Here is a 14,836-nt window from a genome sequence, read left to right as displayed (position 1 = left end):
GGGCAAGCAGAGAGCCAAATCATGAATGGTCTCCCATTCACAATGCTACAAAAAGAATAAAATACCTAGGAATACAGCTGACAAGGGAAATAAAGGGCCTCTTCAAGGAGAACTACAAACCACTGCTTAAGGAAATCGGAGAGGAAACAAACAAATGGAAAAACATTCCATGCTCATGGATAGGAAGAATCAATATCGTAATAGTGTAAAAGTGGTCATACTGCCTAAAGTAATTTATAGATTCAATGCTATTCCCGTTAAACTACCACTGACGTTCTTCACAGAAATAGAAAAAAACTATTTTAAAATAAGTATGGAACCAAAAAACAGCACAAATATCAAAGACAATCCTAAGCAAAAGAATAAAGCTGGGAGCATCATGCTACCTGACTTCAAACTATACTACAAGGCTACAGTAACCAAAACAGCATTGTACTAGTACAAGAACAGACACATAGACCAATAGAACAGAAGGGAGAAATCAGAAATAAGACTGCACATCTACAACTATCTGATCTTTGACAAACATGAAAAAAGCAACACGGAAAGGATTCCCTATTTAATACATGGTGCTAGAAGAACTGGTTAGCCATATGCAGAAAATTGAAACTAGACCCCTTCCTTATACCTTATACAAAAATTAACTCAAGATAGATTAATGACTTTAATGTAAAACCCCACTCTATAAAAACCCTAGAAGAAAACCTAGGCAATACCATTGAGGACATAGGCATGGGTAAACACGGCATGACAAAATGCAGAAAGCAATTGCAACAAAAGCAAAAACTGACAAATGGGATCTAATTAAACTAAAAAGCTTCTGCACAGCAAAAGAAACTATTAGCATGAACAGGCAACCTATAGAATGGGAGAAAATTTTTGCAATCTATCCATCTGACAAAGGTCTAATATCCAGAGTCTACAAGGAACTTAAACAAATTTACAAGAAAAAAACAACCCTATTAAAAAGTGAGCAAAGAACATAAACAGACACTTGTCAAAGTAAGACATTCATGGGGCCAACAAACATGAAAAAAGGCTAAACATCATTAATCATTAGAGAAATGCATATCAAAACCTCAGTGAGATAATGAGATAATAATGACAATTATTAAAAAGTCAAGAAACGTGGCTCATGCCTGTAATCCCAGCACTTTGGGAGGCCGAGGCAGGTGGATCACGAGGTCAAGAGATCGAGACCATCCTGCTCAACATGGTGAAACCCCATCTCTACTAAAAATACAAAAAATTAGCTGGGCATGGTGGCGCATGCCTGTAATTCCAGCTACTCAGGAGGCTGAGGCAGAATTGCCTGAACCCAGGAGGCGGAGGTTGCGGTGAGCCGAGATCGCGCCATTGCACTCCAGCCTGGGTAACAAAAGCGAAACTCCGTCTCAAAAAAAAAAAAAAAGTCAAAAAACAACAGATGCTGACAAGGCTGCAGAAAAAAAGGAACACTTTTACACTGTTGGTGGGAGTGTAAATTAGTTCAACTGTTGTGGAAGACAGTGTGGTGATTCCTCAAAGAGCTAAAAGCAGAAATGCCATTTGACCCAGCAAGTCCATTACTGTGTATATACTCAAAGGAATATAAATCATTCTTTTATAAAGATGTATGCATATGTATGTTCACTACAGCACTATTCACAATAGCAAGGACATACAATCAACCCAAATACCCATTAATGATAGACTGGATAAAGAAAATGTGGTAAATATATACCATGGAATACAATGCAGCCATAAAAAAGAATGAGTTCATGTCCTTTGCAGGGACACAGATGGAGGTGGAAGCCGTTATCCTCAGCAAACTAATGCAGGAACAGAAAACCAAACACCACATGTTCTGACTTATAAGTGGTAGCTGAACAATAAGAATACATGGACACACTGGGGAAAACAACACTGGGGGCTGTCAGGGGTGGCGGGGGAAGGGACAGCATCAGAAAGAATAGCTAATGAATGCTGGGTTTAATACCTAAGGTGATGGGTTGATCTGTGCAGCAAACCACCATGGCACACATTTACCTATGTAACAAACCTGCACAAACTGCACATGTACCCCAAAACTTAAAATAAAAATTGAAGGAAAAAGAAAAGACAAATCTTATAATTAAGGTCTTCTATAAATATGGTTTATTTCAACTTGAATATGTCAAAATATAGTGAAAAAAGTATTAAACAATTACCATTATTCCTTCTTAGTTACCGCTTTCCTTCTAAATAACTATAAAACAGGCAAAATATGAATTTCCTTCAAAATACAGAAGAGGCAAAAACTTTCATATGTTTGTTGGCTGCATGAATATCTTCTTTTGAGAAGTGTCTGTTCATGTCCTTTGCCCACTTTTTCATAGGGTACTTAGAAGGAAAGAGGCAACTAAGAAGGAATTAATATCCTCATATTTCTGCATTCACTTTGTCTAGTTAGTCTTCATTTTTTTCCCCCCGCTTGGTGAGGTCTCTGCCCTATTTACCTCCACTTCACTCAGTGCCTAACAACAGGGAATGAATAAATGAATAAAATTTTTCCCAAAGCAGTTTAAATAGTCACTTCCATGAAATCTTAAAAACATACAATGGATTGTTTTCCTCAGAGTAGGATGGGCTGAAGAAACAAAAAAAACTTGGAAAAAGCAAATGCAAAGAACGTATCCAACCTTTTTTGACTTTAGCAGCATGACCATATTCGTTCAACAAATATTTATGGAGTGACTGTGCCAAGCAACACAGTTCTGACTTTTCATCTTCAAACACCTGTTACTATTAAATGCAATTAAAATCAAAGTGACTGCATTTCCAATTGTTAAGTAATCTTTTTCCTCTTCCCATGATCCTGTTAGCCTATGATATACTAGCTCTCTAAAAAATCATACAGTTTCACCCCCAGGATGGATGAATTGATTTGTGTGCCGATTTATCACTTTTGGTCCATGTTTCTTAATTGGACATGTTTAATATGCCAAATGTACCTGTGAACAGATGGCCTCTGTCTCCTGTGTGCCTCACATCCCTACAAGAGAAGAGACTTCTGCCAGTGAATGCCGGCCCCTCCCTCCCAAAGTCTCAATATGAGGGGAAACCAGAAAATCAATTTTGGCCTTGGATCCAAAAGATATTCTCCATTTCAGCTTCATCAATAATTAAGGTAATATTTTAAATCTTACCTTATTCCTGTGTCCATTTCTCAACTGGTTTAAAATTTATAGAGAAGAGGTAGGTAATGATAATGCTCATGTCACAATACCAACCAGAAAATATAAAAGTCTGGATCAAGTTAAATAAGGGATTGAAAAAAACAGAACAGCATACCCCGTGCCCCTGTCCCCATCCCCCCACCCTCCACTTCTTCCCCTTTACTAAGTCAACAAGACAGCTACAGATGCCAAGAATTCCAGATCGTAACAGTTTTGTTTGGGCTTTCCTGTCATCTCATCATAGAGGTGGCTAGTTTGATGGTTTAGAGTGATAATATAACCCCTATAGGCAAATTTTTAAAGATTCAGCCAGAAGTTATGGTCTTAATCTGATCAACAGAGCAACATGAAATCTTTAGGTAAAAATTTTTAATTATGTAAACCTACTTGATTCCAAAAACCATGATGAAGCAGCTTAAGGAGACAAACAACCAATAAAATTTATATAAACTTAAAATCTTCCACTTTTTTATTATGGTATAGTGATCTCCTGACCTAGTTTAGATACCACAATGTTTTCACGTTCATGTTTTTATATGCCTCTCACCCCTAGCCATGGAAGTACTCAAAAATATTGAGACATCTCAAACAAACAAACAAAAAAAGAAGCCTAAGGTTCACAAATAAGTTCATAAAAACCTCTTCCTATAATGGCCCCTAGTAAGTCACCTTCTTCCCCATCAAATATAATTTATCCAGTCTATTATTAATATACCTGACCATGGCACCAAAAAACATTCATTGGAGGCCTATGGTCAACTTCTGATATTCAGAACACAAACATTCATACATCCTACTTTTTTATTTGCCTATTTGACTTTCCTTCAAATTCTATTTTCTAGAACAATTCCTTAAGTTATACTTAATCCAAGAAATCACTGTGAAAACATTTACAGTAATAAACTTGCCAAAACATCTATTATAGCACTTTTGTAACCATAACCAAATCTTTTTTTCAAAAAAATCTAATTTCTTCTTAAAGCGTAATTTTCTTTAGTGCTTTATCTGTTATATACTTTTGCTATTTATTGAGGTCTGAAGCTATCAGAAAACCTACGTGTTCTGGATTGGAAAAATATTTTTCCACATTGTATTTGTTTCATACCATTTCCTCTAAGGCCTCTGTTCTTATTGCTGTTGGTCTATCCAATCCCACTGTTTTCTCTCAATTCTACTTCCATCTAGCTGCTCTGTCTAGCTGCCCATACATTCAGTGTCTTGGAACCAATACTGGATAGCTTTGATGTCCAACCTTCATGTATTTCTTCAACTCTCTATTATTATAAAAGCTACCACTCCATAAACATTCCAAACGTATCAGTTAACCAAAACTTGTGATTTAACTTCAATTACCTTCTAATGTGGAAGTGCTCCCATTTTATCATACAGATAAGATAGATAAGTAAAACTAAAAATAGAAGCCTGCGGAAAAAACATCACCATACAGAACGTCTGACATTTGGTTTATTTTAAAGCACTTATGAAGTTCAGTTGGCATAAAGTTGAAACAATGACCTTTCATTTTAAGATGGTAAGAAAAATAAATTCTCTATATATCATTTACTCCTTTCAGAAAAGCAACCCAATACATACCTCTGCAGAAAATGTTTCTTCTGAATTTATCTAAATAACAGAATAAATCCTCATTATTTTATTATTTTTTTAAAAAAAGACTAAAACGTACCTTACAGACACTACTGACTCAGTATGCCAAAAGGCTTAAGATTTAACTAGATAATGCTGAAATTTTAAACTGAGTAAGAGGCTGTAGTTACCTCTTTTTGTAGATGAAGTTTGAAGCAACTGTTTGGCTTTGAGGGAAGTGCGAGGCAAATTTTTCAGCCTTTGCGAAGCTGTTGAAAAATAAGGAACTGTAATATTTGCCTGGAAGTATAAGATAAAGGCTATAGCGTCTGTAAACTTGAATGTTTTCATAAAAACTCGAAAATTTATCAAAGAGCAGAAGCCATAAGGTACAAATATGTTAGAATCCCAGAAGCAAAAGAATTTTAAAGTGATGCTTAGTGCATTAAGTTGGAAAGAAAAGGGAATAGAACATAAACTTTAAAAAGTAGTTTCTTACAGATGAGAAAATATCTAATATGTCAATTGGTCAAAATATCAAAGAGAAAACAAACCACCGCAAACATGCTAGGGATACAAAGATAAAAGTGATGAACACAAGCATACAGTATAGAATAAAGTGCGGCACTTGCTCAAAGCAAAAAAAAAAAAAAAAAAAAAAAAAAAAAGCAGATTTTGGCAAAGCAGTTATTGTTAGATGAATTGTCCTAATGTGAAACTATAATCTCCATACTCAAAAAGGAGAAGAAAACTCAGAACCCAGCAGGTCCTTGGGGAGTCACAATCTAGTAGCTTTAATATATTTAGTATCATCTTGTAGAGTACAACTAATTTTTTACCTCACACTTTGGACAGTGCCATATCTATGCTGTGCACATCTGTATGTAGGTGGGGGGCATTGCATGCAATGTTGGTGTGCGTTGAGGGGTTTGGAGGAGTCAGATCGTCTACCTTTTAAAGTTTTCAATGAGGAAAGCTAAGCTTTCTTCCAAACTCATAATCTGTTAATTGCACTGAAACTCAAAATTAGCAGGTAAGCAGGCAGCCCAGGGCCAGCCAGAGATAAAGTGGTTCCAATTTCTCCAATACACAATTACTATGGTTCTGACAGACTGATGAGTCTTGTACCTACCAGTGTATTTAAGTGGCTCTAAAATATTTTACTCTATTGATTTGAAAGTCAGACTTCCTATACCTTTAGGGTTTATGTGCAAAAAAAAAAAGAGCTCTCATCACTATAAATCTAGCCAGATTGCATAAACATTACTGGGCTGATAAAGGGATACTTGATATATTATCAGAAAGAATGAAGATTTCTTGGCCAGGTGAGGTGGTTCATGCCTATAATTCCAGCACTTACAGGCCTTTGGGAGGCCAAGGCAGGAAGATTCACTTGAGCCTAGGTGTTTAAGACCAGCCTGGGCAACACAGGGAGACTGTCTACACAAAAAATTAAATTAAAATAAAATAAAATAATAAGCCAGGCATGGTGATGTGCCTGTGGTCCTAGCTACTCAGGAGACTGAATGGGGAGGAGTGCTTGAGCCCAGGAGGTTGAAGCTGCAGGAGCTGTGACTGTACCACAGCAGTCCATTCAGCACGGTCGATGAAGCAAGGCTCTATCTGAAAAAAAATAAAAAAATCTGTTCCCTGTATTGCTTAAGTCTATCAAAACTGGAAAGCCATTCTTTCCTTACAGGTAATAAACTTTTTAAAAAGTAACAAATGTATTGATTTCAAATTTGATAGCACTCCAAACATTACTGTAGCTAAATAACATTTGATATCAACTTAAATATTGCTAGGCAAAAAAGCAAAAACTTACCCATTTCTAAAAAAATCAATTTTATAATGGGTTATCTGATTTTTCGTTGGTTTTTTTTTTTTGAGATGGAATCTCGCTCTTGTCACCCAGGCTGGAGTGCAGTGGTGTAATCTTTGCTCACTGCAATCTCTGCCTCCTGGGTTCAAGTAATTCTCCTGCCTCAGCCTCCCAAGTAGTTGGGATTACAGATGCCTGCCACCACTCCTGACTAATTTTTCTAATTTTAGTAGAAACAGAGTTTCCCACATTGGCTAGGCTGGTTTGGAACTCCTGACCTCAAGTGATCCATCCACCGCAGCCTCCGCTGGAATTATAGTCAGGAGCCACTGTGCCCGGCCAATGGGTTATCTTATTTCTACTGCACAAAAATACAGGTAACTATCAGAGTACTTTTCATCTAAATTATTTACTCATACATGTTTTTAACCATTTATATTTTTATTCATTCATTCACTCACTCGTTCCTACTTTTTTCAATTCATTCAAAGAGTTTAATATCTGCTTTATTCCAGGTACTGTTTTAGGTATAACGTATTCAGAAGGCAACTAGATAGATACAGTTCCTACTCACATGAAACTAATATTCTAGGGAAGGGGAGATAGACAATGAGGCAGTAAAATATATGGCCTGCTACACAGTGATAGCTGCTGAGGAGAAAATTAAGTAGAAAAGAGGGACAGGACGGTGATTTAAGTTGCAATTATAAATAGAGTGATCAGGAAAGATATCCCTGAGATGACATGTGCACAGAGATCTGAAAGAAGATAGGAAGTAAGCTACATAGATATGAAAGGAAACCATTCCAGATTGAGGGAAAAACAATTGTAAAAGATAACCAAGATAGGAGCATGTCTTGTATGTTTGAAGAACAGATCGTAGGCCAGTTGTTGGGTGGAATAAATGAGGGCAAAAGGTAACCTACTGAACATACACTACAGTCCACAATATCTATTAACCATTGAAAAAAAATTTTAATAAGGATTCAGTGTTAAATAATATCTATAATGAACTCATCTGGAAGGATCCTATTTGAATTAACAGCTACGGTGACTCCAATGGAACCTACCCTATTATCCCTCAGGTTTCACATGTGATTGTAATAACAACGGTATCTACAGACAAGCAAAAACTGTGCTGGGAATCTGAAGAATCAGATTACACACAGAATCAGGCAGTAAACTCTAAATTCACCTGATACAGAAAGAATGAAATGAATGATTTTCCTAAAATACCAGAGTCATATAATATAACTCAAATCACAAAATCCAAGGTTATTCTGAATTATCATAATTTGATCAGTTTTCTAAAGACAAAATCATTTTTCAATGACAAAGTGTAGTAGTTTAAGTGAAACTGCAAATCTTTTTAATAATAGGAGTTCAGTATGTTAGCTGTTTGAAAATATTTATGGTTTAAAACTTTCCTTGGTTATTTTAATATTTATATAATTCCACTTCGCCAATACCCTACTGTGAGAAGCAAAGACGCTAGTGCAAAACAATTGTTTCATGCTACCATTATAATGTCTTCCTCCACAAACCAGCCCTTAAAACATCTCTGTCAAAATACCATTTTCCAAGTCATTCTAGCTCAAAGTTTTCTTACTTTAAATTTATTTATTAATCTCTGGTCATTTATTAAGTCAGTCTATTGCTTCCTTTACATTCCTGTTGTCTCCTAAATAACCAAATTCAGGACTTCATCACATACTATTTTTGGATTCCAACCAGTGTCTTTTGTGGTCTCCCTATATTTAATCCTTTTCACTCTATTCACGTACATCAAGGGAAGGGTGGTGAAAGTGATGCCCACTCCCCAAGAATAGGCAATAAGTGGGTGTACTGTCTGTATGCAATTTACAAACAAAAATTAAACCAAGTTGGCATGCTTTCTATTATCATCATGCCCCAGCAATAATAATCAAATTTGTTAAAAAAGCACTCCTCCCTGAAAAAAGTTGGTCTAAGCTATAAACAACTGTTGAATTTTAATGACATACATGTAAGCTTTAAATTAGCACATTTTGTGACTTATCCTGTAATAAATACCACACTTCACACAAGTTAATTATGAAAACTCCCAATTACAGTCTTCTACTTATAGTCTTCCCTAATACAGGTGGATTCAGCTATATATGTTCCTTTCAAGAGAAAGTTGGTAGCAATCTGAAATTATTCAAAATTACTTCAACAAAGTGTGTACCTCCAACCCTGTGGCACAATATATTATATTTAAGCACATTAGAAATAACAATGGTACAGTGATTTTAAAATCAATGAAAGGATTTTGAGTTGCCTCAATTCTGTCATTATATGGGACCATGAGCTTGTGTTTAAAATATTTTAACTGTGAAGACACTGAAAAATCCTTAGACTTGATCCCTGAAAAACAAAGGCATGGAAAGTAGGGGAATTTCTGGAATTTATTGTAAAATGAAATTTTAAGAATCTCTGCTGAACTTATTTTCTCTGTGTAGCAGTTGCTTCATGAAAAAAACTTTCAAAATTAAAATTTAAAGAAAGTTTAAGTTCTTCCATCAAGTATGAGTAGAGATAGACTGGTAAATCTGGCTATGGTGTACTGAGCCTCAATATCAAAAGATGAATTCTGAAGAAGTTATTAAGTTTTCAAAATCGAAAGCTATACTATTCACCAGTGTGACAGATCAATATATAAAAACATTTTTCCTTTTTAAAAAAATGATCAATATAACTTCAAATTATTAACCCACTATCTTTTTTTGTATTGCAATGTTGATTTATCATTTACTTTTTACTGACAGTTATAAATACAGTTTCAATAGAAGAATATTTTCACTGCCTGCATTTTTTCCTGGCCATTAGTACTATTAACTCATTTCATTTCATGATTATTAAAAATAATATTTTCATATATAGGAGGATGTTAAAATCTAGCTTCTCCAGGTGCTAAATAATAAGTAAGCATAGCTTCTGTGAATGAAGATTAATTACTGCTTGGTAAAATACCCCATTGTCCCATATCCTCATTTTTGTTTAAATCTTTTATTGCGTGCAAGTTTTAATTTAGAGTCATTTGGGCGGCCGAGGTGGGAGGATCACGTGAGGTGAGGAGTTTGAGACCAACCTGGCCAATACATGGTGAAACCCCATCTCTACTAAAAATACAAAAAATTAGCCAGGTGTGGTGGTGTACTCTTGTAATCCCAGCTACTGAGAGGGAGGCTGAGGTAGGAGAATTGCTGGAACCCAGGAGGCAGAGGTTGCAGTGAGCTGAGATTGCACCACTGCATTCCAGCCTGGGAGACAGAGAGAGGGACTCTGTCTCAAAAAAAAAAAAAAAATTAAAAAAAAATCATTCAGATCTCATCACTTCCTCATTTGCTATCTGTGTCTTCAGATCTTCATTTATTGCCTAAATTATATAATAATAGCCTAAGTGGTTTGTGGTCTCACTTCATTGAATCTATTCTCCACACTGATATAAGAGTGAACTTTCTAAGAAACCACCTTGATTAAAAACCTACTATGGTTCCTCAGACTTATAGGACGAAATTCAAACTCCTATGATATTTTAAAACTCTTACAGCCTGTCCTCTCTCTATAGCTCTCATCCCTCATCATTGCACCCGCTCCCTCACCCATCATGCACCCTACACTTTAGTTACACAAAACACTATATTCAGGCTGCCATTCTCAAGACTTTTCATTACTGATCCCACTGTTGGGAAAACCTGTACCTCCTTTCTTTGTTGGCAACTCATATAAGCTCCTTCTGAGCTGGCTGAGATATCTTTTAATATCTTTCCTGAAAATTTCTTCATACTGTTGGATTTAATGTCTCTCCTCTCTTCCCACAGAGGTTCCTGCTTATCACTCCCTGCTACTGGAAGAAATGGGCTGTCTTATTAACATTTATATTCCCAGTGCTGGAAATACAACATATACCCAATAATATCTACTGAATAATTAAGGAACACATAAGTGACTGACAACTAGATAAAATCCAGAGCTCTACACTAAGCATCCAAGGTCCACCACAGTCAGGGTCTAACTCACTCGTTCTCAAACTTGAATGTGCCCCCAGAACCAGCTGAAATGCTTCTAAAATACAGAATCTGGGTCTCTATCCAAAGTGCATTCAATCAAAACTTCCAGGGGTGAAGGCCAGAAAAACTGCATTTATAAAGTGTCTTTGTGGTTAGATTAACTGAGCCAACATCATTATACTACTTAAATAGATGTTCTATAAATGTTTCATTCATCCTCAGATTAGCACATTACATATATTAATCATAACATTTCAATTTGTGTTTCAAAATTATATATAATTCAAGTGTAATCTAATGTTATGGTAGTAAGTGAAATCTACATGGGAATTCCTTCCTCATGGGTCTCATAACAGGCTAGCTATGCATAAGCTGACAATTGCCCTGGATCGTCTCCTTCTTTCTTCAGTAAGAGGTTCAAAGTAGAATGTTGGTTCTATATGCCTTTTCTCTGGGGTATACTCTGTATTTCATGCAAAAAATATTCTTCTGTTTAGCTAAATGTAAGCAAATGGATAATATTACACTGAATTATTTTACTCTTCTGTGGTAATTGACAAAATACTTACAGTTTGATCTCAAATCATGCTCTGACAGTCATTCAAGAATGTTTTCCCAAATGTACTCATTTACAATTAGGTCAGCATGATGTCATCCAAACAATGAGGAGGAAATAGGAGACTCAGGGAGGAGCTGGGAAAACAGAGGAATCTGGCCTTGCTTTTACCACTTTCCTAGTTATAGGACCTTGTACAATTCATATAAATTATATGAATCTCTGCTCCCTTTCTATAAAATAAATGATTTATGAGGTTTAAATGAGATAATATATATGAAAGTACTTTAAACATTTCCCAAAAAATAACAAAAATTTGGGTATTATTTTTAAAATCAGTAGATTTGTGTTCAGTTTTTCTCCCTTCCCTTATTTCTCAACCAATTATTCCTAAGATGTTCTGAAAACTAAACTTTGGGCTAAACCTGTGCTCTAACAGTCTTAGAAAGCAAGGCATTATTAGCCTTTTGAAAAACTGTCTCTGGCAAACATTGCTTCCTTTAATTGATGAAACTAAGAAACTGACACGTATCCATGACCTCTGCAATGCTCTGGTTTTCTTAAACTTTTTAAGTTATATTTTCCAGATATAAAAGTCAAAAACGCCTGGCAATAGTTATAAAAATGAAAATATGTTAGAACTCTCATAAAACTCATATTTGAATGCCAGCATCCACAATAATGCAGCCACAGCAAATAAGCATATAAAAACAGTGATTGGCATAGTAACAAGGCAAAAGAAGTGATCCCTTAGGTGGAAGAAACAGCAACCTTGCAAAGTTAGGTTCATGCAGACCAGCAAGTAAGAACCAAAGTTTTACCACTTAAGAGCTGAAAAAGTAAATACTTAAAACAAAATGCAACATCTATTACACAAACAACTGAAATTTACCCAAAAAATACAAAATACCAATTCGTGTATAAAGTATATAAAGCTTATTGTAATTGTACATAATTATATATCAAAATTAAAAGGCTATTATGAAAAATATGTATACTAATTAAAAGAATGCTTACATATTTTCATGTACCAATTATATTTATGAAATTTCAAGATAAATCAGTAACTTTTTTTGTTTCATGTTAACTTTAAACAAAGTTTTAAACATTTTAAAGTAAACTTTACTAAGTTTTAAACTTGCTAATATTTTGAATTTACTACTTTCCAAATACATTTTTGAGAATAGTACACCAAATAAATATGACATTTTAAGTTTTACTACAGCTACAAATATAAACATGTACATACAATTGAAAAAAACATGGTACCTTACTTTCTCTTCTGCCTATATGTTCAAATATTTAAATACACCATTATGAAACTGCCCATGTATTTTCCACTTAAAAGTAAATCAATGATTAGAATCCCATTGTGTTTTCCCTATATATATTCCTTAATTATCAACTTCTGGGGAAAAAGGAAAAGTAATTCACCTCTAGAAAAAAATTATAGGGTATCAGCAGACGATTATAATTACACAATGGTAATTCTACCACTAGAGAAGGCAAGCAATCAGTGTGAAGTTTAAGACACAGCCAATGAATTATTTCTATTAACATTTTTATTCTAGGTTCCTAACCATTTCTTTTTTTCTTCTATTGTTGAGCAGAATTATTTTTCACTGTTTGGACATGTATCATGTAATGTTTTGAGAAATTGAGAACATAACAATTCAAACTAAATATGCAAGAATCTTTGAAAGCCAAGTATAAACACTGTTTTATATAATTTGTTCATATGCTGTAAAAGCATGGCTTATAATATATGTAAGTTTTATTACTTAACCTTCTTACTGATTTACAATTTTTCTTTCTTGTTACAGTAACATTGTGGCTGTCTTTTTGCATCAACCAAATGTGTCAGGGGAAAAAAAGAGGCCAGAAACAGGATATTCTCAAGTGTCAAATTAACTTAATTTGAAGGCACAAAACGTATCACTTACCATTTCAAAGATAAAACTCAAATTTTATCCTTCCTTTCATTTCAAGTGTTTTGTGAATTCCTGTTTTCTATACGATTTGTTAGTACCACAATGAGTATTATAATGGCACTCTTAATTACAGAGTTCACAATATCAGATAAGACTTGGAGTACTAAGTTTAAAATGTAATTTGCTACAAAAACAGGTTTTAGCATATATCTAGCTCAATAAATGTGGTATACAAATCTCTAGGTAACAATTTTCCACAATGCTTTAAATGTTAGAATTTTAAATCTTAGGGAAAATGGAAATTATACTTCCAGATAATTTTTATACTGTGGTCTAAACCATAGATGTGGCAAATGTCACTAAATTTGGACTCTCACCTAGTGAGATACAGTGCTCAAGCTGAATCAACATGTGTTTACTTGCTGCTTATAAGCTGTATGATCAGAGATAGGTTATTTAGCCATTCAAAGATTCAATTTCTAATCAGTAAAACGTGGTAATAACTGTACCTCCTTCATAGACTTGTTCTAAGGATCAAATAAGATTATGCAACTAAATACAGTATAATATAAATTTCTGTTATATAAGTAATATATTCAACTGGTAAATAAGGAAAATTTGTCAATATATCACAGAAGTCATTCTGATTCAAATATGGGTTTTTTCTTAGCTTGATTTTTGTGTTTTTTTTTCAACAGACTAGAGTGCAGCAGCATAACCGTGGCTCACGGCAGCTTCAAACTCCTGGGCTCAAGCAATCCTTCCACCTTGGCCTCTTAAGTAGCTGGGACTATAGACATGTGACACCATGCCTGGCTAATTTTTTAAAAAAAAGGTTTTTTATTTTTAAGAGACGGGGGTCTTGTGTTGCTCAGGTTGGTCTCAAACTCCCGCTAGTCTGTTGATTTTTGAGCCACCAAGAAACAGCAACTTAACATGAAGTATATGAAGTCAACTAAACACAACCGGGCCAAGGAAGAGTGCAAAAAAATTAAATTAGCTAGGCATGGTGGCACACGCCTGTGGTCCCAGCTACTTGGGAGGCTGAGATAGCAGGATCACTTGAGCTCAAGAAGGTGAGGCTGCAGTGAGCCATGATTGTGCCACTACACTCCAGCCTGGTGACAGAGTAAGACCCTGTCTCAATTTAAAAAAAGGAAAAAAAAAAAAAAGATAAAAATGAAAAAAGGATTAAATACCTTCAAATTTTTAACTGCTTAATAAACAAGTTATAAGTACAGTCAATAAACTCGTTTGTATCAATTCTTCTTCATAGCCTTGAGAAAATGAAAGAACATAACACAGCTATCACTTCAACCACTGATAGTAATATGCCACAATGCATCCACTGTGTCCCTACAAAGATCTGAGTGAATAAGCATCCCTTGTGTCCCTACAAGGACCCGAGTGAATATGCATGCTTTGTGTATCACAGCTCATATACAGGACTGATGTGAGCTGTGAAACACATGGGATGAATACTGAGTGTTTATAAGATCATAAAAATAACTGTAATCATTTATTTAAAACTGTTTTGACTACATGCTCAAATCTATCCTAGTTAAAAAGCAATAATTTTTTTTTTTTTTTTTTGAGACAGAGTCTTGGTCTGTCACCAGGCTGAAGTACAGTGGCACAATCTCGACTCACTGCAACTTCCGCCTCCCGGGTTCAAGCAATTCTCTGCCTCAGCCTCCCGAGTAGCTGGGACTACA

The 14,836-nt window shown here is 35.1% G+C and overlaps 1 protein-coding gene across 3 annotated transcripts in view; it reads right to left on the bottom strand.

Moving 5' to 3' along the window:
• The window catches only part of SLAIN2 (SLAIN motif family member 2), an 82,663-nt gene that overhangs the window by 20,081 nt on the left and 47,746 nt on the right, over window positions 1–14,836 (bottom strand). For 2 of the 3 annotated variants that reach the window (XM_012441135.3, XM_012441137.3), the window contains exon 7: window positions 4,973–5,050. The exons of the other annotated variant lie outside the window; for it this stretch is intronic. In XM_012441135.3, the coding sequence (XP_012296558.1) occupies window positions 4,973–5,050 (78 nt within the window). The remainder of the gene's footprint in view (window positions 1–4,972; window positions 5,051–14,836) is intronic. 3 annotated transcript variants of the gene reach the window in all.

Source organism: Aotus nancymaae, unplaced genomic scaffold (assembly GCF_030222135.1).
Source record: "Aotus nancymaae isolate 86718 unplaced genomic scaffold, 86718_ANA_hifiasm-v0.15.2.pri h1tg000006l, whole genome shotgun sequence".
In the NCBI taxonomy this organism is placed as follows: Eukaryota; Metazoa; Chordata; class Mammalia; order Primates; family Aotidae; genus Aotus; species Aotus nancymaae.
Note: the sequence above shows the minus strand (reverse complement) of the source record. Positions and strands in the feature narration are given on the sequence as shown.